Below are 24280 nucleotides of genomic sequence, written 5' to 3'. Positions count from 1 at the left end.
AGCTAAAATAGAATTAAAACCTAACTTGTATGTACAAAATATTACTCTGCCACACTGGGACAAGCCGAATATCGACTGGTGCCCCTCTCTGGCCATTTTTGCGACTGGGTTCCGTCTTAGCGCAAACGGGCATACCTAAAACAATTGTCAATTCGTTGCGTAATGGTTCACATATTTTTCCCCTTATGTTTTATATATTTCAGATGCAATTTAAAGCATATCGGGACGTGCGGAATTATACAGTATGATTGAACACATTTAACTGTGTCTTGGGTATATTTTTAGGTGCAAACATATGTAAAATCAAAAATTATTTCTGAGGGATTATTTGACAAAGAACTCGAACTCACACGCGCATTCTGATTGGTTTAGCACATTACATTCATCGATAAGGGGACGAGTCTTCTTGCAGATTACGGAATGGGGCGAGTGGTGACGAATGGCATTTTACAAGTTTGGGCAACTTTGGAGACATAAATTGTGAAACAATTTTGCAAGGGCACTAGCAGGGGATCTTGAGGGATCAGTAGCCATATCTGTGCTCGTATACGTCTGTGGCTTGGAACCTTTTCCAAAAATTAAAAGAGTTGGATTTGGCCGAAATATGTTTGAATTGTTACCTTGTTTCATTTTGTCGCAATGTGTACATCTGACTACACTTCGTAACGTTATGACATTACAGACCGTCAACAACGTCTGACCGTGGCCGTGATGTCTCATAGACTAGGGTGAGAGTAGCTTCCCTTATATATACTAAAGAGTGTAGAGTGTTAGCCTCAAACCCTGATACACTCTAATTTCAAAGGTTAAGTTTAAATACAGCACACACCAAGACCTGTTTACAATGCCTGTAATACGTAAAGAAGCGTGTCCTCGACACTTTAACATTGTTATTAAAGGCAGATTATTATCATAACGAAGCTGAGGTCGTGTTAAATCGGATGCTGAGGCAGTTGAGGTTCAAGATGGGCATGTTACACAGCATGCACTTCGTTCAAGTACCTCTTCACTCTGAGTTATCTGTGTAAGCGATAAGATTGCTTTCACTGTGTGTATCACTTTATTTTTTCGAAATGCCCTCACCTTCACATGAATGGGATGTTGAAATATGAACGATCCATGATTGTCGAAGCGAAATATGTTCAGATATATCTCGACTCATACAGATCTGTTTTTTAATTGTCTATTGAAGTCAGAATCATGACCATTCCGAAACTGAACACAATGGTCGAGTGCAGAGAAGATTACACAATGAAACAACCGGGTGTACTATCTCACCGTGACGTAACTTATCCCTCACAACAGTTCATCGTTATAAATAGAACGAAAAGTAGGTATCGGATAATCGTGATCACATGACGTGCCGCACCCTTACCTCGAGACTCATTCCTTCATCGTTCTGCGGAGTGAGGATAGCTGTTACATATACAACTACATCGGCCCGTGCGTCAGCCTTACAGGTGAGCGTTACTAATACTCGATAAGTTGTTACTAGCTGTATCTACTGTATTTTGAGGGGCAGTGGGAGATCAATGTTTTTTTGTTTTCAAAAACCTGTGTATGGTTTCCCACATGTGAAGAATGCATGCGTGAAGCCCTTTATCAACGTCCCCAGATACATACTAATATTCATATATGCCTGATTTTTAAATTGCATATCCGTATAGAAAACACACTGACATCAAGAGTGTGATTGGTTATCGTAGACTGGGGACCTGTCTACCAAAATATAGTACCCTGGCTTGTTTATCAATTCGACACACCCAGTTGAGCTGGTAATTGCGTTGTGTATGCAACTGTTGTAGTTCGATATCGAGGCCAAAAATAAACTAAATAAATAAAATATAAATAATTGAATGCTAGCCTTTATCTACTAGCGCACCTACAATGTGTGACTGTTTCTTTAAGAACTAACATGTTATTGTTCAAGAACATACATACAATTATTTTCAATTTTATTTAGGGGCGGTAGGGTAGCCTAGTGGTTAATGCGTTCGCTCGTCACGCCGAAGACCCGGGTTCGATTCCCGACGTGTACAATGTGTGAAGCCCATTTCTGGTGTTCCCCGACGTGATATTGCTGGAATATTGCTAAAAGCGGCGTAAAACCATACTCACTCACTCACTCACTCACTTTTATTAATTTTTGCCTTAGGTATGAGCAATACAGTGTTTTACCACTACACGGATGAGGATGGGAAAAACGCTATAGAGCAGAGTTTGTGTATCAAGAGAAGTGGCTCTACACCCAAGAGTGGCGATGCCCGCTTCGGCGAAGGTAAGTTAGTAAGCAATGATTTGAAGGAGTGTTTTCTATCAATAAATCATGTTCTTGAAGAAAGGGGACACATTTCACCAGTGTTGAGACTGACAGTTATGTTACAAGTTATCGTAAATTCACAGACACCTCCATAGATATGCGATTACAATCACAGTTTCTCTCTACTTGACTCAAGCAAAAGGTGAAATATGTTTACTAAAGGTCAGCTCATTAACTACACGAGACCCTTGAAGATCCGGGTTAGAATTAGTCTTCAGCATGCCATGCTTGTCGTTAGAGGCGACTAACGGGATCGGGTGGTCAGGCTCGCCGTCTTGGTTGATGCATGTCATCGTATCCCAATTGCGTGAATCGGTGCTCAATCATGATGTCAATCACTAGATTATCAGGTCCAGACTAGTATGATTTGGAGACCGTCGTAATACAGCTGGAATATTGGTGAATGTGGTGTAAGACAACAAATAAACAAAGCTTTATACCAACGCTGTATATATTGCATTGTAGGAGTGTATGGGACGACCATGGACCCAGACTTCTTCTCGAAATACGAGGTGGCCAAGAACAACTACGACACCCGTCCCGGATACTGGGAGAACCTGATGGATATCGGGAGGGTAGATTATGCCATCAAGGTCCTCCTCCCAACATCGAGTTTGAGGCTTGTGAAACACGAAACACGTGACATACTCATCCATAAAGGGGACATCGATCTTCGCAAGTACAGATTTACGGTTATTAAAGTAGAGGACGAGGACAGCGAGGACAGCGACTGACTCCCGTAATAACGCTTCCATTCGCCGTCGAAGAATGTCATAAATCTGTTGGCTGAATCTTTAACATTTGATCAGTAGGTTTCAATTTGTAAGAAAGGGATCTCTTTTGTTGTTTTCAAATATAAGGCTGTATAGTAAATAAAGTGACTAAACCAATTCTGTATTAGAATTTGTATTTAGTGTTTAAAATATATTTTGTTTTACTTAAAGAATCTATTTATCACAAACACAACGAAAAGCAAACAGAACGTGTTATCAATGTCTTCATAATCATGTAGGATTTTAAAACCGCTGTCTCATCTGAGTAAAAATGATAGAATGAGTGAAAGGTTTGAAGTGAGTGAGTGAATGCCGTTTTCCGCCGCACTCTAACAATATTCATGTTACCACATGACGACACGTACATAGCCTGGGACAGACACACTAATGGTTGACAGCATGACCACGCCATCGGGGCACGATGACCCTAAATAAACAAGGTCACCATTCTTCTTCAGTCGACTGTCACAAGGGACCCTGCTACAGGCTTCAGGGGTGGATGTCCATCCTACTACTATTATACAACTATAAAAATATTCATTTGCAGTTTTAGCATCATGAACCGTCACGTCTCAATGAGATAATAAAAATAGTGTCTGGTCGATCGTTGGTATATATTGAGTCACTGCATATCCGAGATCCACGTATACACGACGATGCTGACGGAATTCTAAATTGAATGTTTGCAAGTGTTACGTGTCGACTTCCAAATTGAAACATTATGTTAACCCAGAAATCTGTACGTAAAATAACTTAGTGTGAAACCAAAAAACAACCAATAAATGGTACACAATTAACAGAATTACTGCACAACAATTACAATGGCAGTAGAACACAATAGAGTGGTAGTACAATATTCAATGGCAATACATACTATCATGGCAGTGGTCAGTATCAAATACAAAAATACAGTGGTGATAGCAAAAGTCAGTGATAATAGTATAGTTACGAAGCAGCGATGTGCTCAAGCATTTGAGATGGTCCCGACAGGGAATACGGGGTGATCTTCACACGAAAGCTGGTCTTGGTTTATTTAGGAGATAAACCTACTGTGTTTCTACCATGACGGCAACAAGGCTTGAAAACGGCGCTCTCTTGCAACGCGTAATAACACAGGTGCACAGGTCCGCGATCTTAGAACATTCCAAAAAGTGGTTACAGGTAGTTATATATGTAACAAATATTACTAAAGTTCAAGATTAAAAAACACCAAAGTCGTGAGTAGTTCATAATAAGTGTCCAAAACATATAGTTTTTCAAACGAAGGTGACAAATAACACTCCTAATTTAATCCAAAGAGAGATGTTTTAATTTCTATCAAACTGTTGCACACTGTTGAACACTGTGGACTGGCTGTCGTTTCTCGGAAATTTGTGAGAGAGGTAATTTCTTGGAAATCAAACATGCCATGATTTCTATTGTAGGGGTGACCGGTAATACAAAAAGGTTTTAAAATGCTAAATGAATATATTTCTACAGCAAACTTTATGAATTAACATTCTAATATACACTTTACATGTCTAAGAGTTATGAGTTAGATAGCAATTACCCCCAGTAAACAACAATAACATCAAAGTAAATGCCTCTCCACCCCGAACTTGGATGTGGCAGAACTTGACCTAAATCACGGTTACTCACACCTCACAGCTGTCAATGGCTGACAATCATGTGTTTACATTAACTAGATCTAGTTAAAAGAAGCAAGATGACAACCCCGATCTATGATGTGGTTCAACATTTACCTGTAGATTTACTGGGATTGATCGAGCCTGCGGGTACATCCATATGATTACCAATGGAACCGAGTATGACTGAACAGCCGATGTTTAGGCTGCAGACGAGCCGGATATTTTGAAACGAGGAATCTGCATGGTGTGACCTGTCAATTTTAAGATTTCACGGATCCAAATAGTGACAGAACTTAGACATTTCTGGTCCAGAAATAGTAGGTCGTGTATAATTTTCATAATTGTGCGTGTTCTGAAATGAATTTCATCAAGTTTGATAAGCTGTCACTTCAGTTTGGACATTGTTTTTGTGGACTTTCGAAAGGGAGTGTTCTCTGATGCACTTTCAAATCCCCTTCTGCCAAATTCTAACGGTGGTGGTTGAAGGAGATGGTAATGGATATCGATCAGAAAAAGGTTTGTCAACACCATGTTGTCATAAATAAAATGTCTTCAAACACACTTTGTTATGTTATATTTCACTTTCATTGTCGGTTGTTTCAATATGAAAAAACCTGTTCGTGGGTTTCAGAAAAGGTTCCCAAAAAATTGAACAATTCTTATTTTCTCAACAAAATTTATGAGTTATCACTCTTTCACTTATTTTGAATGTGTGAATCTTTGAATTATACCTCCCCACCCTGAATTGAGAACCGTCCTAACGTGTCCCGGTTGTCACTGTATCTGCACTGCACTCTCAGTTATGGCTGCCAAAGAAATTGTTAACAGTAACAGTGCTGTTAAAGAATTACAGGAAACCAGAAGAAAACCCAGTACTGATGCAGTGTGATGCTGTTCAACATTAACACGTTGACTAACTGTCCCTGCTGATGTGATGTTGTTTTTTCAAACAATTTTTATAATGTTATATTTTACTTTCATCGTCGGTTGTTTCAATGAGGAAATAGCTTAAATATTTCCAATTCTGGTCACCATAGAACACTTCTCTAACAGTTTCATAAACATTTCATTTGTATGCAAAAGATATGCCTTTGTTAAATATTTTAATGTCATCATCGAAGCAGTCAGGGTTGCGGGCTAGAACGCCCCAAACATCCGATATCAAACTACCGTATTTCCTCTATTTGACACTATACGCCGTCTATTAATTTCGCGAGAGCCCTTGACTCGGCGTGTATTAGAGACCTGGCTGGTATTATAGACCCAGCGTGTATTAGAGGAAATATAGATATGTTTTACAGTTCATATGGGGGTGATCGATCGGCAGCCATTTTCTGTGAATCGATATGGAGGCTATCTGTGTATTCATACGCACGTTTTTTTGTGAAAAGGCTTAATATATTTGAAAGGGGTTTCCGTAGCAAAAAGGAAACCTCTTTTTTACCAATCAGCATCAAGCTTTCATCAATGTCATGGTAGAATCCCAGTCCGACAGGTAGTACTACAGATACATAACGGACTAGTCATTACTACAAAGAAAGTGAGTCAGTTGGTACTATAGACAAATAATGGACTAGAAAGATCTACAGAGATAGTGAGTCAGTTGGAACTATAGACATATAATGGACTAGACAGTACTACATAGGCAGTGAGTCAGATAGTTCCGCATACAAATTATGGACTAGACAGCACTACATAGACAGTGAGTCAGGTAGTACTGCAGACATACAATGGACAAGACAGTAATACATAGACAGTGAGCCAGATAGTACTGCAGACAAATACTGGACTAGACAGCACTACATAGACAGTGAGTGAGATAGTTCCGCATACAAATTATGGACTAGACAGTACTACATAGACAGTGAGTTAGGAAGTACTACATGTGCAGACTAGACATTGCTGCTAGACATATATACTTGGTATATACTAAATACTTATACTAACTTGCAATTTTTAAATGTTTATCAACATATATCCAGTTTTCATGCTTCGATAAAATTCCTCTGTTTCTAAAAACAATAACATTGGTTTCCTCAAGGTTTACTTCTAAACCCCACTTAATACAAAATGACTGCAATACATTAGGCTGTTCAGACACTACTAATGTTTGATGCTTGTTTGTTAACAAGATTAACCGATCACAAGGTATACAACCAGACAAGACTAGATGTGACCACACTTGTGCACTAAAACTAGACTAGCAACAAAGGTAGAATAATGGTACCAGTAACACGGCAGAATTCCGCTCACGTTGTATTCAACTAAGATTTCGCGGAAGACAGTGTCATTGTACAGATGCTGTGTGGAGGCATGGAGAGATCTGGGATCTCCTGTACATACCATGAGAGGGATGGGAGAGCCGGTAGGCCGGAGATCGGGGACAAAGGCAGCATGATGGAGAAAGGCTGTCTGGGTGATCATAGTCTACCTTCAGATGCCGGTCGGAGACCATGATGCGAAATATTATCAGAGCTCTCATATCATGTAATATGATATTCTTTACCATTTGTTACTGCACCCTGTGTCAGCTCCGATACAAACAAGCTGGCGTAAGTTTAAGAGCAACTCTCATAATCACAGCTGTTCATTTCGTCAGCCAGTATGGGCTTTTCAAATGTTTCATCGAATACCTTCCGTATGACATTGGATTCTCCTGCCAACGAAAACTAGGAACGCTAGCTAAACAAATATGGCTTGTGATATACGCACTCATTTGGTTTATTCCGATTTTTGATTTTTTTATGAGAAAAGGGTGATCATCCGCCTTGATGTCAAAATATAACAAACTCAACCTCACCAAACTGAAATGCGGTTTGAAGTTCAAATCCAACTCATTGCCTCTAGAATACACATATACTGTAAAACTAACACGAGGATTGTGTTTTTCGGCATGGTTGCAAGAATATGTTGGATTATTGGATAGACGAGGTGTTAAAGTGAGATTGCTGATTCAAGATTGACTTCCTCCATGTTTGTTTGTTTGTTGTTTAATGCCGCACTCAGCAATATTCCAGTTATATGATGGCGGTCTATAAATCATCGAGTCTGGACCAGACACTACAGTGATTGACACCATGATTATCAACCCAGGCAATTGGGATACGTTGACATGCTTCAACCATGTCATCGATCCTGACCACCCGATCACGATGCGACAAGCACAGTCGCCTTTTTCGACAAGTGTCGGTTGCTGAAGACCTATTCTACCCCGGATATTCACGGGTAGACTACCCCCATGGATTGAACTGCCAATTGTATTCACCATCTGTTCCTGTTACAGTTGTGTTCTTTTCGTTTAACTCTCCGTCTTTTGTTACTTTGATACCCCTTTGGGTATTTGGTGTGAGTGTTCGTCTTCAGGGGCTGTTTTGGCTGTAAGAGGCGTCTTCCTGATGTTGGGTGACCAGGCTCCGTGACATGGACGTCATTGTGAAATAATTACGAGGACGCTCGGCTAGCCCATCGCACCATATCATGACGACCATTCAATCCTTGATAGTGGGTCATGTATAATGAATATTTACAACTCAAATAATAGTATAACAATAGTATATAGTAGCTTTTTTCAATTACATCGTGGATACTAGCAGAGTGTTGCATGTAATATCTGTGAACTTTCATACACAGTTGCAGGTGAATTAGGAGATAAACCTACTGTGTTTTGAAATTTGATGTAGCCCCACTGTAGAATAGATACCTCTTAATTATAATTTGGAATCGAGCGCTTTAGGTTTATCTCCATTCTACCATGACGGCAACAAGGCTCTGAAAACGGCGCTCTTTTGCAACGCGTAATAACATAGGTGCACAGGTACGCAGTCTTAGAACATTCCGAAAAGTAGTCAGAGGTAGTTATATATGTAACAATTATTACTTAAGTTCACGATTTAAAAACACCATAGTCATGAGTAGTTCATAAGAAGTGTTAAAAACACATAGTTTTTCAAAAGAAGTTGACAAATAACACTCCTTACTTAATCCAAAGAGAGATGTTTTAATTTCTATCAAACTGTTGCACACTGTTGTACACTGTCGACTGGCTGTCGTTTCTCGGAAATTTGTGAGAGAGATCATTTCTTGGAAATCAAACATGCCATCATTTCTATTGTAGGGGTGACAGGTAATAGAAAAAAGGTTTTAAAATGCTAAACGAATATATTTCTACAGCAAACTTTATGAATTAACATTCTAATAAAAATTTAGCATGTCTAAGAGTTATTAGTTAGATAGCAATTACCCCAGTAAACAATACTAACATCAAAGTAAATGCCTCTCCACCCCGAACTTGAATCTGGCAGAACTGTCAATTTCAAGATTTCACGGATCCAGAAATTAGACATTTGTGTCCCAGAAATTATAGGTCGTGTATGAATTTCATAATTGATCGTGTTCTGAAATGAATTTCATCAAGTTTGATAAGCTGTCACTTCAGTTGGGACATTGTTTTCATGGACTTTCTTATGCACTTTCAAATCCCCTCCTGCGAAATTCTAACGGTGGTGGTTGACGGAGATTGCAACGGATGTCGATCAGAAAAAGGTTTGTAAACATGTTGTCATGAATAAAATGTCTTCAACCACATTTTATTATGTTATATTTCACTTTCATTGTCGGTTGTTTCAATAATGAAATAACCTGTTCGTGGGTTTCAGAAAAAGTTTTAAAAAAATGAACAATTATTATTTTCTCAACAAACTTTATTGAACGTGTCCCGGTTGTCACTAGATCTGCACTGCACTCTCAGTTATTGCTGCCAAAGAAATTGTTTACAGTAACAGTGCTGTTAAAGAATTGCAGGAAACCAGAAGACAACCCAGTACTGTGCGTGTGATTCTGTTGACTAACTATCCCTGCTGGTGTGATGTTCCTACCACCCTGGAGAATGGCTGAATACCGCCTTTTTGAGCCGAAGAAATATCACAATTTCTGTGCCCTGTCAATTCCATTATTTCGCGGCATTCCACCCCAGCATGAGAAAGTAGTGTGACAGTTGTGGCAGTGACACACTGGTTAGTGTATATTTTGCTCATCTTTACCTCTTCTGAAATTGATTTCATCATTTGAGACAAACCGTTTTGGCCAAGTGCCTGTGCGGTGTACCAGTGAATGTCAGGAGACGTGTTTGTGTGTTTTCGTGGTCTTTGGAAGAGAGCAGTGTTTTCTGGATGCAATTTGGAACATACTGTTTGAATGAAGCAACGGGACAGGAAGGGGTACCAGTGGCATATATGCGTGGTTTTGGTTCGTTCGAATCACGAAGATCGCCACGGTGGTTTTTTTGTCAACTCATTGTGTGTGCTAGTGATAAACTCGCACCCTACGTCGTCGACCTCGACACGGAAAGAATTGCGAGTGAGCTCACGTTGATTTTCAACCCCCTGCCTGCAAAATCCTACTGTCAGATCAAACCAAACCATCTTTTGAAGGCCAACTGGATTGTCTACTAATTGATTTGATCTGATTTTCACCAAATCCCCCTCTGAAATAGGCTCATAGTGAGTAGATACATCCAACCCAAGTTTCTTAATTTTTCGAAGCATCCCCATAAAGACAATGTTCGCACTGACAAACTTTTGATCCTGCAGCATGTTCAATGAACGCTCATACGGTGGTTGAGGGAGATGGCTATGAATCGCAGATCTAATGCCGACAAAGGAAGACTTCGAATAATACTGTCCATTGGAATTTCGGACCTCAGCGTAGAAAACTTTCAATGTGTTGTTTAATTCTTGAGGTGAAAGGGTCTCAAAACTTGGCGATTTGTCTCTGGAAATAGAAATTCATATTCTGTTACCGGAGGACTTGTAAAGTAGGTAAGTAACTCCAATGGTTACATTATCAATTTATTTGTATTTCTGAAATTGTAAATATCAAGAAATATTGTGCATATTCAATTCAATGTCAACTCGTCACATTTCCATATTTTCTTTGTTTTTTCATAAGTAGGACATCTAAATATAATTATTTAATATAATTATTCCTTACGTTTGAATATCTTAATCGCCCAACTAGTGTATTTATTGGTGCTTTGTGCCTAAGAGTTCATTACTATGGACTCGATCTCATCAGCCTCGAGAGTGACGAAGTGGCGAGAGTCACTAGTAGCGGCAGACGTCATTCCCTCGCTAGTCAGTGTAGGCTCTGTCACTTCTGTCGGAGCACTGCCGGGCCCTAATTGACAGTAAATACATATTTCTCAAACCTCTCCATCGGGGACCATATAGAGCAACACTCAAACATCCAGATCCAGTGGACCAGCATCACCGTTTCGGCCTTCTAGCTTAAGAACCTCCTCATCATGAAACAAACTATTAAAATGGCATCAACATTCAAACTACGCATCAACAGACATCATGGTTACTTCATCCCTGTCACCATCCTTTAACTACAATGGCATTTGGAATACACATTGTCATCAGGCATCCCTACAGATTACAACCCAGCTTCTGTTGGGAAGTGACACTGTTGATGTCGAAGACGTCATCTATTGCTACATGTGCCATTCGTTATCCTCTTTGTTGATTTGGTTACACCCTGTAAGATGTGTGTTGCTGGACCGCTGCTCAAGTGCTTATCACTTAGGTGTGTACCCAAATGTCAACAAGAGGCATTTACTTCTTGTTTGTTACCCTTGCTTCTGAATTCCGCTTCCAGATATGTACAGCCTTTATTTAAGATTTCTTCTATCTGAGCGGGAACACACATTGTGACGGGATGATACATATTGCTTGATATGTGTAAAGTTATGTGATCAGCATTATTCTCACGTAATAAATTCAAATATTTGACATAAAAATGCCAAAAGGTACCAGTGAATCCACAAGTAAATGTGGTACAAGGCAGATTTTACAATGTTTTAATTTTTCAAAATATCGGCGCCTTAGCTGGCAACTTTAGTAACAAGTTAATTTTGATTTCTAGTCAGTCTTTGCAAAAAAAACAGCTCCTAATTGTATGTAAATAAGAAAATCAGCCTCCATCTGCTTGAACAAAAATAACTCAGCCTCAATAAAAAATCTCGCCCGCAATATGGCCATCAACATCAGTACAGAGTATTTCACGGGCAAAGCCATAATCTTTGACAGAGAGACATCACAATGAGAGACAAATTGTATGTAACCCTTATCTATTAAAATCATTTCACATCTTCCATTTCAAAAGGCCACTATGCAAGTCACAGTTTTGCATACTTGAACAAGATTATTGACACCGCTTGTCCCACTGTGATATGACTGAAACTGCTGTTTACTATGAAGTGAAGTGACCATTAAGCATTATTTATCCTTACTTGCAAAAAATAAATACAACATAAACATATATAAAAAAATAGTTTTTTGCAATAACCTAAACTGACATTGCCTACCACAATTCTTTGTTCATAAAAACAGAACAGGGCCAATGTCAAGGAAGATACTTGTATTTTCAAAAGACATGAATTAACAACATCATTACAAGTTATGCCATGAGAATCAAGGTGGCTAAAAATGTACCCTATTGCAGTTTGAGATGCATCAGTTTTGAGAATGAAAGGTTTGTAATAGAGGCTTAGTAACTGCAGTGATGCACCTGTAATCTACGGCAAAGCGATTAGCACTATCCCGTTTTTTAACCATGCCATTGGGAGAGTGTCATTCCGAAGAACTGACTAATTTATGGTGCTTCATAAACACATGCTCGTGATATATTCATATTCGCACCATCTACTCTAATCTGTTGTTACCTTCATTTCCTTTATGTAGCGGGACGCAGTAGTGTTTTGTAACATAATAACAAGTCACCGTGTATTTGCTTTGAAGATTGCAATATCTCCCTGTCGATTTGTTACAAACAGTGATGCTACCAGGTGTTCGCACAAAGGTGAGCATCAGTCCCAAACACATGCAATAGTGACAGGAAAAAATTGTTCAGCTGAAAACAACACACAAGAATATTTCGTACACAGATGTATCAGTTAAAATAAGTAATTGCTTTGACATTTTTGACATTGATGCATCAAATTTGAAATGTCCTCCAGATGTCTACCCTAAACGTTTTTGAAAGCTTTACTTAAGCCTTGAATGTTGTAAACCTTGTTAAACAACTTTTGAGCAAGGCTCGTAAACCCATTCTTTTATGCAACGAGACTTTCATATTAACATCTATTCACCTAGTAACGAGTGAGACCTAAGAAAGTAGTTGTAATGTGCGCTGACCCATTAAGTGGGTCATAAATACCTGCATCTTTTGCACACCTCCATGGCGTGGAGTCTTTCGACTCAAAGGCCGTCTTTGTTGTTGCCCTAGATCTGTCACAAAGACAATTTGATGAGTTAGGAGAAATTGCATGTTTTCTGAGCAACAATGCTGGTTAGATCAAGGTAACATTGTAGAGACCATGTCTAACTGAATAGCTATGAATCGCGTTGCAGCTGAGCAGAGAGTATGTTGATTGCCACGAAGGAGCATGTCAAAACGTCATCAGTCTCTCTGCAGACATACACCCTTGTGCGTTTATGCAGAGTGTTTCTTGATTGCCGTACCCAGGATATGTGCACTGACGGGTTACTGTATCAAACTAAATTAGGTCGTAAATGCATCAAAGATTCAAAGTTGTGTTCATTGAACGTGTATTGATAACAACTACGTTGGCGTGAAATGTTGCACATCATGATTATATATGGCCACACTTTACTTGCTGTAAGACTTTGCATAGAATTTGTCAATATAAAGTAAAGAAATCATATTGGTCAACCTGATGCTGTCTGTTTGGTGTCTGTTTGATGTCTTATTTAAATTATACAAATATGCCAAAACCACGTAACATGTGCAGACAACTTCTGAAAAAATCAATTGACATACATAAAGGAAATTAAGCAAAGTACAGAACATGAACATATATATTCTGTTATATTTTCAGGTCAACGAAAATCAGTATTTCGTAGAATCCTACTCATGATTCATCATGGATCAAGAAACCTCAACAACTCAGAAGTATGTCATCTATGATCAGACACACTCTCAGAGGTTATTATCATTATGAAAATAATCCGTATCAAAATCATATTATGAAAAATATCAGTATCAAAATCATATTATTTAAGAAGAAAGAAATTCAAATATGTAAATAATGAAATATAATTGTGTGTGTGTGAAAGATTTAGTAGTGTTACTTCGGTCAAGGATATGTATGTATGTTATGTCAATTTTCCGTATATTATTGCTGTATATATGTTGTATATATGCTTATAACGAACAACTTTTACAACGAACTAAAATTAGTGGTCACTTTGAGTTCGTTATACCCTAAGTTTACTAAATGTATGTATGCTTGTATGTATGTATGTATGTATGCTTGTATGTATGTATGTATGTATGTATGTATGTATGTATGTATGTATGTATGTATGTATGTATGCTTGTATGTATGTATGTATGTATGTGTGTGCGCGCATGCGTGTGTGTGTGTGTGTGTGTCTGTATGTATTATGTACTTATGTATGTGTGTGCATGCGTGCGTGCGTGAGTAAGTGTGTGCGTGTGATTGTGTGTGTGTGTGTCCGTCCCCACGTACGTACGTACGCACGTATGAATGTATGCACAGTCGAATCATAGTGACAATTCAAATGACAGAACTATGAAAAGCTATTTATCACAGACAGCAGAGACAGCGCGTTATAACCTCTATTTAGACGTATATGGTATATACGTTATTGGGACCGCATGCCCAATTTGTGATCTTTACGAATTGTAAATAGTATTTTGTTCTTATGATGTCAACTTCACTATGTCATATGTTAGGACAAGTCAACATATTGTAAAGCAGAAATGTTGTCAGCAGGTGTTTCTTGACTACAGCCATACCTCATTAACCGTTCTGTGACATGTGAGTACTGAACGTGTGTTCATTGTGGCTTCTGTGGAAAGTGTAGAATTGTGTGTTAGTTTGGAACAAGCCACACCATAACATTTAAGAATTAGTCTCAGGTGATATACAAAGTGGAAAATGACAAAATTCCTAAGAAATAAGCTGCTACCTTTCCAGCCTTTAAGAGAGGAAACGTGGATTTAATGAGATTTTTACTGAACCAAACCAATGCATTTAGTGAGATTGATACTGGATCGAACTAAAACATTTAGTAAGAATGTTACTAGTCTCCATTAATGCATTTAGTGGGATTGATACTGGCCGAAACTATATATATATAAATCCCACTAAATGCATTAATATATATAAGCCTCTCTTGCTAGTCAGTCATTCGACACTGGTTCGCGGTTGGGAGTAGATGTAACAATGCCACTAAATGTATTAGTTTAATCAAGTTTAATCTTACTTAATGCCTTACTTCGGCCCAGTATATATTCTACTCCCAACCACGAACTAGTGTCGAATTACTCACTAGCGAGAGAGGCTGGTCGACATTTAAATATTGCGTAATAGATACAGCCGGTGATTCAACAAGAGGCTTTTGTACATCGTATACGACGATAGGTCGTGGGATCTGCCTGCAATTGTTCACCGTGGGCTACATTCCACCAGCCAAACCTGACTGTACTTAACACTTCTATCTACCATTGTTGTCGACACACACTTCCTTGTTGATGCAATACAATTGCAGTGATTTTTCTATTTCATCATGTCATAGTTTTTATAAAATTCATGGCGTCGGCTACAATTTGTATTAAAGGGAGACTACATTGTGTACATGTCGTCGTCTACAAGGTGTGTTGAAGGGGGACTGCATCGTGTACATGGCATCGTCTACAAGGTGTGTTGAAGGGGGACTACACCATGCACATGTCGTTGTCTACAATGTGTGTTTAAGGGGGACTACGTCGTGCACATGTCGTCGTCTACAATGTGTGTTGAAGGACGACAACATCGTGTACATGGCGTCGTCTACAAGGTGTGATAAAAGGGGGACTACATCATGTACATGTCGTCGTCTACAATGTGTGTTGAAGGGGGACTACATCGAGCACATGGCGGGTATTCCAGTTGAGAATTGCTGCACAATTAAAGTGATGCTACGGCTGCTGTAGATCACCTTCTTCTGCATTAAGTAACGATAAGAATTTATGGATGAACAACTTCTTTATTACAAATCATCCATAAATTCTTATCCTTACTTAGTACTCCAACTTCTAATGCCTATCAAAGAAGTTCTTCCACATGGGTTAAATTATGTTTGCCTGCTAGCTGACATAGTGCTCAGTTTATTGTGTAATTATAACACGTTGCTTGACATCCTGCATCCTGAACACATGGTAGACATGCTCCAAAGGCTGAGTGAAATTGCTGTATTTACACACATGTGTTGGCAACAGCACAGTGACAAAATAAATAAGCCTCCACTATCCATACAATAAAGGTGTATAAAACACATTGACCAAACTGACTGCTCAACAGACATTCTTAGCAACACTCAATCAGTGAGTGAATGTTGTTGTACGCTAGAGACAGCAATGTTCCATGTGTGTCACGATGGCCTGTACATAATCGCATCTGGGCCAGAACAGCATGTGGCTGTTAGCATGAGCAACGAATCACGCCGTCGGGTTACGACGACAGTCAGCCAGATGACCACCCGATCATCATTTTGCTCTAAGGGCAATTATGGGATGAAGCAGAACCTGCTCTTCCCCGATTCCCGATGGGTTTGAAATAAACTGTGATTACCTTACAACACATTCTACATGAAACGATCCTCCGGGATACACGAACTCATCACTTATTCTGCCTTCATAGACAGCTGGGTGTACCTAGTGTCCGGTGACTTCCCTTCAGCGGCATAGCAGCCATGGAACCATGTCCTGTGTAATGTATACACAGTGAAGACATAAAATTGGGCATCATCAATATTTTGGAGATTTTTTTTATTTTTGCAGTGAAGACTGGGTTTCTTTAAATGTGTACGGTACAAAAAAACTTTTTAAGGATCCTCACTTTATTGTTCATTATAATTTGTCCTATCACTCAAACCAGGTTTCTCTTGAAATACAAGGAAAAGTATATGCTGGCGTCATATGAGGATAGAGATGCAAATATCGAAAGGTCAAGTAGGGACTACTTTCACTGTTTGCAAACAAACATGTCGTCACCCTTTTCATTCGGCGATCGAGTCAGAATTAACCATTGGGAATCTGGAGAAATTACTTGGATAATTGCTTTCATTATCAAAAGAACGGTCTAATATATTGAAAATCAGTGTCTAACTGTGTTGTAGCTAAGGCATTTTACAAGTTTGTCAACTTTGGCGACATTAATTGCGAAACTAGTTTGCGAGGGCACTAGCAGGGAGTCTAGCGGGATCAGTAGCCATATCTGTGCTCGTAGACCTCTGTGGCTTGGTGCCTTTTCCACCAATGAAATGAGTTGGATTTGGCCGAAATATGTTTGAATTACATAAAGAAGCGTGTCCTCGACACTTTATCATAGTTATTAAAAAGAAGGAGTGTATCAACTCCTATAGAGTGTAAGCCTCAAACCCCGATACACTCTTATTTCAAAGTTTAAGTTTAAATGCAGCACACACCAAGAGCTGTTTACAATACCTGTAATACGTAAAGAACATTGTTATTAAAGGCAGATTATTATCATAACGAAGCTGAGGTCGTGTTAATGGGATGCTGAGGCAGTTGAGGTTCAAGATGGGCAAATAGTTACCAAGCATGCACTTTGTTTTAAACCCCTACAGTCCGAGTTGTCTGTGTAAGCGATGAGGTTTGTTTTCACTGTGTGTGTCACTATATATTTTAGAAATGCCCCCAGCTTTACATGAATGGGATTTTGAAATATCAACGATCCATGTTTGTCCAAGCGAAATATGTTCAGAAATCTCTCGACTTGTACAGATCTGTTTTTTAATTGTCTATTGAAGTTAGAAACACAACCCATGCGAAACTGAACACACAGGTCGAGTGGAGATCATATTACACTATGAAACAACCGGGTGCATCATGTCACCGTGACATCACTTATCCCTCGCAGCTCACAGTTCATCATTCTCGGAGAATGCTTGCTTCGTGGACTTGTAAATAGAACGAAAAGTAGGTATCGGATAACCTTGATCACATGACGTGACGCACCCCTTTCCTCACGATTCATTTCTTCATCGTTCTGCGAAGTTAGGAGGGCTGTTGCGTATACAGCTAAAATGTACCAAAACCTGTGCGTCAGTCTTTCAGGTAAGCGTTACTTATACTCGATAAGTAGTTACAAGTTGTATTTTGAGGGGCAGCGGGAGATCAATGTTGTGATTGGTTATCGTAGACTGGGTACCTGTCTACCAACATATGGTAGCCTGGCTTGTTTCTCAATTCGACACGCCTAGTTGAGCTGGCAATTGCGTTGTGTACACTGGACAAAATATCATCCATTCCAAAAAATCCAAAACTTGGAAATACCACCATTCCAATTGGAAATATGACCATTCCAATATTTGGCAAGGTCATATTTCCAAGCTTGGATTTGTTGGATTTGTTTGGAAATGTTTGGATACAACATATCATAATAATATCTGTTAAACGTTGTACAACTTTTGACCTTATGTGAGATTAGTAATGACATGAAAGTAAATAATTAAGAGTATTTTGGCACTATGTACCACGAAAAGACTAAATCATGAGCAAATTTAACTGAAATAATTTCTGTCATTTAAAGTGGCTACTCTTTATATTTAATTTCTTATCTTCCTTGTCTATAATCATATGACATTGACTATGAACTTTGAACAAATAAACAAATATTTTGTTTTCCATACCGACTTACAGTTGTCGTAGAACAAAGACCGTTTCGAGAATATAGAGGGCCTCATTATTATAATTTGAACTAATATACATATGTACATAATAGTACTAGGTATAAATGAATTTTGATAAGTGTTTGTACAAGAATATGAACTTCGAATTATCTCGGAATTATGCGCAACACATAGGGCTGGAAATTTTATCATTGTTCTGGAACTATCTGACGGTAATTCAAAACAGGGAACAAGATTTCGTCAAATGAATCATTGAGCCAGGAATGCAACGATTTAAATGCTGACAAAATGAATAAACATATCTGGAACAGAGTAGACTGTTCATGCGGACAATTATATGCTACGTCTATTGCCAATGAAGTTTATCACCCCATGTTATAGCATTTGTTTCATATAAAAGATAGAAACCAAATAAATGGGACAGTTAGTTGTTATGAATTAGCTTTACCTCTGTGACATTTACGCAACTAAAGGTGAATATGTTTATCAAATAATCAATTACAGTAATTAACCTAGTGTCCTTATTTATACACAATTTAATTACGTATTGGGGTACAATATATAATACACATATACACAGAATGATTTCTTATTTTGTCAATTTAATCATAACCGAAATCATACAAATCAAAATGTGAAAGTAGTGACTAACTTTATGATCAAGGGTATAAATACTCAATTGTATTTATTAATCCTAATAGTATAACAATCAACCCTGTGTATATACTGAGCATATTTAGATACATCCGGATCTACGACCGCAGCCATATAATCAATCAAGGAAAGTATATTAGATTGAATTACAAATGTGCTATCACTGAATCAAAATTTTCCGTTATCCACGTAAGCATAAACCTGGGGGGGGGCGGTCGGGTAGCCTAGTGGTTAAAGCGTTCGCTCGTCACGCCGAAGACCCGGGTTCGATTCCCGACATGGGTACAATGTGTGAAGCCTATTTCTGGTGTCCCCCGCCGTGATATTGCTGGAATATTGCTAAAAGCGGCGTAAAACCATACTCACTCACTCATAAACCTGGGAGAAATAAAGTTCTGTTCTGTTCTGAAGACGCCGTCATGATTAGTTGGCGCCAGTCTAGACTGTCTAATCAACGTGAATATACAAACCGTGATGTTACTTGACCAGTTGATGACTCCTGTCAACTCAAAGTGCCCCTGGTCCTCCACCCACCATGTGTAATACTTTAGCGTACTTGATTGTTTAATTTGCAGTTATATCACTGTTAGGCTGAGTGATGAGAGAAAACGTTTTGTTGTTTTTGTTAACGATCGTTTCCATTTTCAACGTGGTAACCTTATAAGTGACTAACTTTTTTATTATGATGAAAAAACATATGAAAATAATCAGAGGGACTGACGATCGCATTTTTCGCATAAATGTCATGCTCGCATTAATTTCATGATTTACTGAAGATAGATTTGAACATTTCTGAGCAACGATCATGTTTGGGTAAGGGAAGTAATCTTGTCTCCGCTTGCATTTGGATTAAGTTCCGAGATCGCAGCTTGACTGTTCGGTACGGCCGAAAGGCGGCATCCATGTTGTTCACGCTCCGCTGATCACGGGGCCTCATTTGTCTGTATTCTGCTTATGAGCCGGGATGCGCATGAAACACGGGTGTCAAAACGAATATATTTACCAATTATACGTACGGTCAATTAGCCAGTCCAAGAGACAATAGCCTGGTTCTACCACCTTTAGGTGTAATTACGTCGCATGCCCCTGGTTCACGGTTAGTCTGATCTCCCGTAAAAAAACCACGATGTTTATTTACCTGGAGCCTCCGACAGCGCCGACTTCCGATGTACATGTAATAATTATTGACACGGTGATGTAATTAAAATTTGTCACTATTCACAACTCCTATTTATATTTTTCTATTGTTCAGCTGTATTTTCGACCAGTTTCATATGTATAAATATCTTCTCTTGTATTTATAAACCAAACCTAAAAACATTATATAAGAACAATTGTGTTTTTAAACCGCAAGGTTTCTATTAAAACAACCATGCAAGTAAGATTTCAGTCGTAATATTACTTTAGTCACTCCACAGATTACACATCTTATACGCTGCAAACGCAGCGAATGTAATGCTACTACGTCACAGCTGCCTCGGTAATTAAGGGCTGGACTGTTTTTGTGAAGGCAGTTAGAGCAGACGAATTTCCCCCCTCGCTGTATAATGACGGTCGCTAACCATATATGTGTATTTTTCGTGTTTTTGGCTTGATTTGATTGTCCTTTGGTGAAAGCAAATGTTCAATTGTGAAAGCAAACCCTTTTCCCCTGAACGTTAAAAGACAGCTGACTTTGTTTTTGTCTGAAATATCAACGTTGGAGTCGTTTATATATTCGGAAATCCATATTATGGTTAATAATATAATATGGACAATGGTAAAATTCATTATCACAGTTTAAGTGCTATTCACAAATGTATGTAAATCTACTTCGTGATGAATGAAGCATGGCAATAAATGTATGCATCTGATTCTTCATTTGTTCTGTATTCTTTGACGAGAATGAGTTTCGTTAATGATGATCACTCGCACAGATTTTTTGATAAGAGGATAGGACTTTAACTGGAGAATAGTTATGCAAAATATATATATAAGTATAGGCGGTTTGTGCACATGTAGTGAAACTGATACCTCATTGATTTGCTAATCGGGACTTGGAAATCATAGTCTGTCATTAAATTGATTTTAAAATATATGGTTTTGACTGTAGTACGTCCTGACATCATAATATTATGTTGTAAACAACTTTTCTTATCTTATGTTAAGTAAAACAATTATTGATAACTGTTCCAATTGTTCAATGAACAGAATTATTCACAGCTCTGGCGTGAGACAACAATAAATTAGATGTTACCAAAGATTGTCCATTTTATGATCTTAGGCACATGTCGGCGCACTTACATGTGAGCCGTCTAGACGACTGTCTGTTTTGTAATTAAATGGCAGCTGCCATCCAGCCGAATACTTAATCTTGAGACCTATTAGTTGTCTCAGCACTACACAATCAGCAATCTAAAAAACAACAAAAAATCCTTATCCTAACCGACTCCCTCAGTGGACTACAAGCCCTCAAAAATAAAAACACTAAAAACCACCCCAAACTAATAAATCAAATACTCAATAGCTCAAACAACTTAACTAGGGCAGGTAAACAAATAGAGTTCATTTGGACCCCCGCCCACGTAGGAATCTTTGGAAATGAAAAGGCAGATAAAGCAGCAAAATTATCCCTTAAACTCCCAGAAATAAGCTTTAACTTACCCAGCTCAAAATCAGAAATCAAAAGTCTCACTAAACAAAAAATCAACAAAAAATGGCCAAATATATACCAAAACTTAAATAGCCAAATCAGGAAAGTACTCAAAAAAAGCCTAAATAAACCAAAAATACTACCCCCATCCAAAAAAATCGACAGAATAATTACTAAACTACAAACAATCCACACCAAACTAAATAATCACCGTAAAATAGCTAATCTACACACAACAGGAAACTGCCCACATTGCAAACAATGAGAAACACCAGAACACGTACTCATTCACTGCACACACTACCAAACACACCGAACAACACTACAGACCACCCTAAATCTTAAAACCGGACTTACACTAGAATCAATCCTAAATCCACAAAATAAATTAGAAAAATTCAAAGCCTTACGTTTATACCTAATTAAAACAGGACTAATTAGTCGCATTTAAACCCAAAATAAAATAATAAAACCAAAACTACCTTATCTAACAACCACCCAACAGCTCCCTTAGTTCGTCACCCACCCACTCTTGGCATTCTTTCCAAATCTCAAAATTTCAAAATTACTATATAAGCAACCCCTAAAGCCCCCCCCCCCCCCCTCCTGGGTTGCACAAACTCACTTGTCCCCTTTTTGGAAACACATTAAATGGCCTAGCCGGGCCCGTGTGCGACATACGCTTGCAGTCGGAAAGCGCACGTTAAATCTCCAATATAAGTAAGTAAGTAAGTAAGTGTCTTTTTGAGTCAAGTGCGGGTCTCTCTCTCACGTTAGGGAGAATGCGACTGTAAAAGCCCCTCGCTAGACAGACAAGTAGTGAATGTTTGAGATAAATTTATTATTTATTATATATAGTTTAAACTCAATAAATAATTCATAGTCTTTTTATTGTTCAAATTACTGATAAAACGTATTTTAACTTGTTCCTTCTAACCATATTTCCAAACAATTCCAAACAATTCCAAACCATTCCAAGTCATTCCAAACATTTCCTGTGTTGGAAATATGTTTGGAAATGTTGCCATTCCAGTTTTTGATTTTCTGGAAAGATCGATCCTTCCAAGCTTTGGAAAGTTTGGAATAAGCTATCTTTCCAAAGCATTCCAACGTTCATTGTAAATTGGAATGGACGCTATTTGGTCTTGTGGTATGCAACTGGTGTAGTTCGATATCGAGGCCAAAACTAAACGAATAAATAATATATAAATCATTGAATTAAAGGTTAATGTTAACCTTGTCATTATTAGCGTACCTACAATGTGTGACTGTTTCGGTAAGAATTATCATGTTATTGTTCAATATCAAATATGCAACTATTTTCACTTTTATTTATTTTTGTCTTAGGTATGAACTATACAGTGTTTTTCCACTACACGGATGAGTATGGGAAAAACGCTATTGTGCAAAGTATGTGTATCAAGGAAAGTCGCCGTAAGCCCATGGGTAGCGATGTCTTTTTCGGTGAAGGTAAGTTAGTAAGCAATGTTTTGAAGGAATGTTTTCTATGAATATATACTACTCAAAAGAAGTGAAGGCTCACCCGATTCTTTCATGTTGGTAATGTTAATCTGTCATTGCATGAGAGATTAACTATTCTAATATGAAAGAATCAGGTGATCCTTAACTTCTTTTGAGTAGTATATCATGTTCTTGATGAATGGCGACACATTTGTTGAGACTGACAGTTATATTACAAGTTATCGTATATCACAGACATCTCCATAGATATGTGATTGCAATCACGGTTTCTCTCAACTTGACTCAAGCAAATGGTGACATATGCTTACTTAAGGTCAGCTGATTAACTACACCAGACCCACATGAAGATCCGGGTTAGAATTAGTCTTCAGCATGCCAGGCTTGTCGTTAGAGGCGACTATCGGGAAAGGGTGGTCAGGCTCGCTGACTTGGTTGATGTATGTCATCGTATCCCAATTGCGTAGATTGGTGCTCATGATGTCCATCACTAGATTATCAGGTCCAGGCTAGAATGATTTACATCCGCCGACGTACAGCTTGAATATTGATGAATGTTGTGTTAAACAACAAGTAAACAAACAGTATCTATTTCTCTCTACCAAAGCTGTATATATTGCATTGTAGGAGTGTATGGAACGACCATGGACCCAGACCTCTTCGCGAAACACGAGGTGGCCAAGAACAACTACGACTCCCGTCCTGAATTCTGGGAGGACCTGATGGATATCGGGAGGGTAGATTATGCCATCAAGATCCTCCTCCCAACATCGAGTTTGAAGCTTGTGAAACACAAGACACGTAACATACTCATCCATAAAGGGGATATCGATCTTCGCAAGTACAGATTTACGGTTATTAAAGTAGAGGACGAGGACAGCGAGGACAGCGACTGACTCCCGTAATAACGCTTCCATTCGCCATCGAAGAATGTCATAAATCTGTTGGCTGAATCTTTAACATTTGATAAGTAGGTTTCAATTTGTAAGAAAGGGATCTCTTTTGTTGTTTTCAAATATAAGGCTGTATAGTAAATAAAGTGACTAAACCCA

At 38.5% G+C, this 24280-nt stretch overlaps 1 protein-coding gene across 1 annotated transcript; it reads left to right on the top strand.

Moving 5' to 3' along the window:
* Window positions 1–1319: 1319 nt before the first annotated feature.
* LOC124119548 lies at window positions 1320–24280 on the top strand. The gene is made up of 4 exons (XM_048385109.1): window positions 1320–1460; window positions 2156–2278; window positions 2786–3050; window positions 24103–24280. Exons 2-4 carry the CDS (start codon window positions 2158–2160, stop codon window positions 24122–24124), a joined length of 408 nt encoding a protein of 135 aa, XP_048241066.1. The 5' UTR covers window positions 1320–1460; window positions 2156–2157; the 3' UTR covers window positions 24125–24280.

Source organism: Haliotis rufescens, unplaced genomic scaffold (assembly GCF_023055435.1).
Source record: "Haliotis rufescens isolate VD_foot unplaced genomic scaffold, xgHalRufe1.0.p SCAF_53, whole genome shotgun sequence".
In the NCBI taxonomy this organism is placed as follows: domain Eukaryota; kingdom Metazoa; phylum Mollusca; class Gastropoda; order Lepetellida; family Haliotidae; genus Haliotis; species Haliotis rufescens.
The sequence above is the reverse complement of the archived record's forward strand: the minus strand, read 5'-3'. Positions and strand labels throughout refer to the sequence as shown.

Coding starts and splice junctions, on each gene's coding strand:
- LOC124119548 (XM_048385109.1), top strand. CDS start 2,158: ATGAGCAATACAGTGTTTTACCACTACACGGATGAGGATGGGAAAAAC. Junction 2,279..2,785: donor CGATGCCCGCTTCGGCGAAG/GTAAGTTAGTAA, acceptor ATTGCATTGTAG/GAGTGTATGGGACGACCATG. Junction 3,051..24,102: donor GAGGACAGCGAGGACAGCGA/CTGACTCCCGTA, acceptor AGTAGAGGACGA/GGACAGCGAGGACAGCGACT.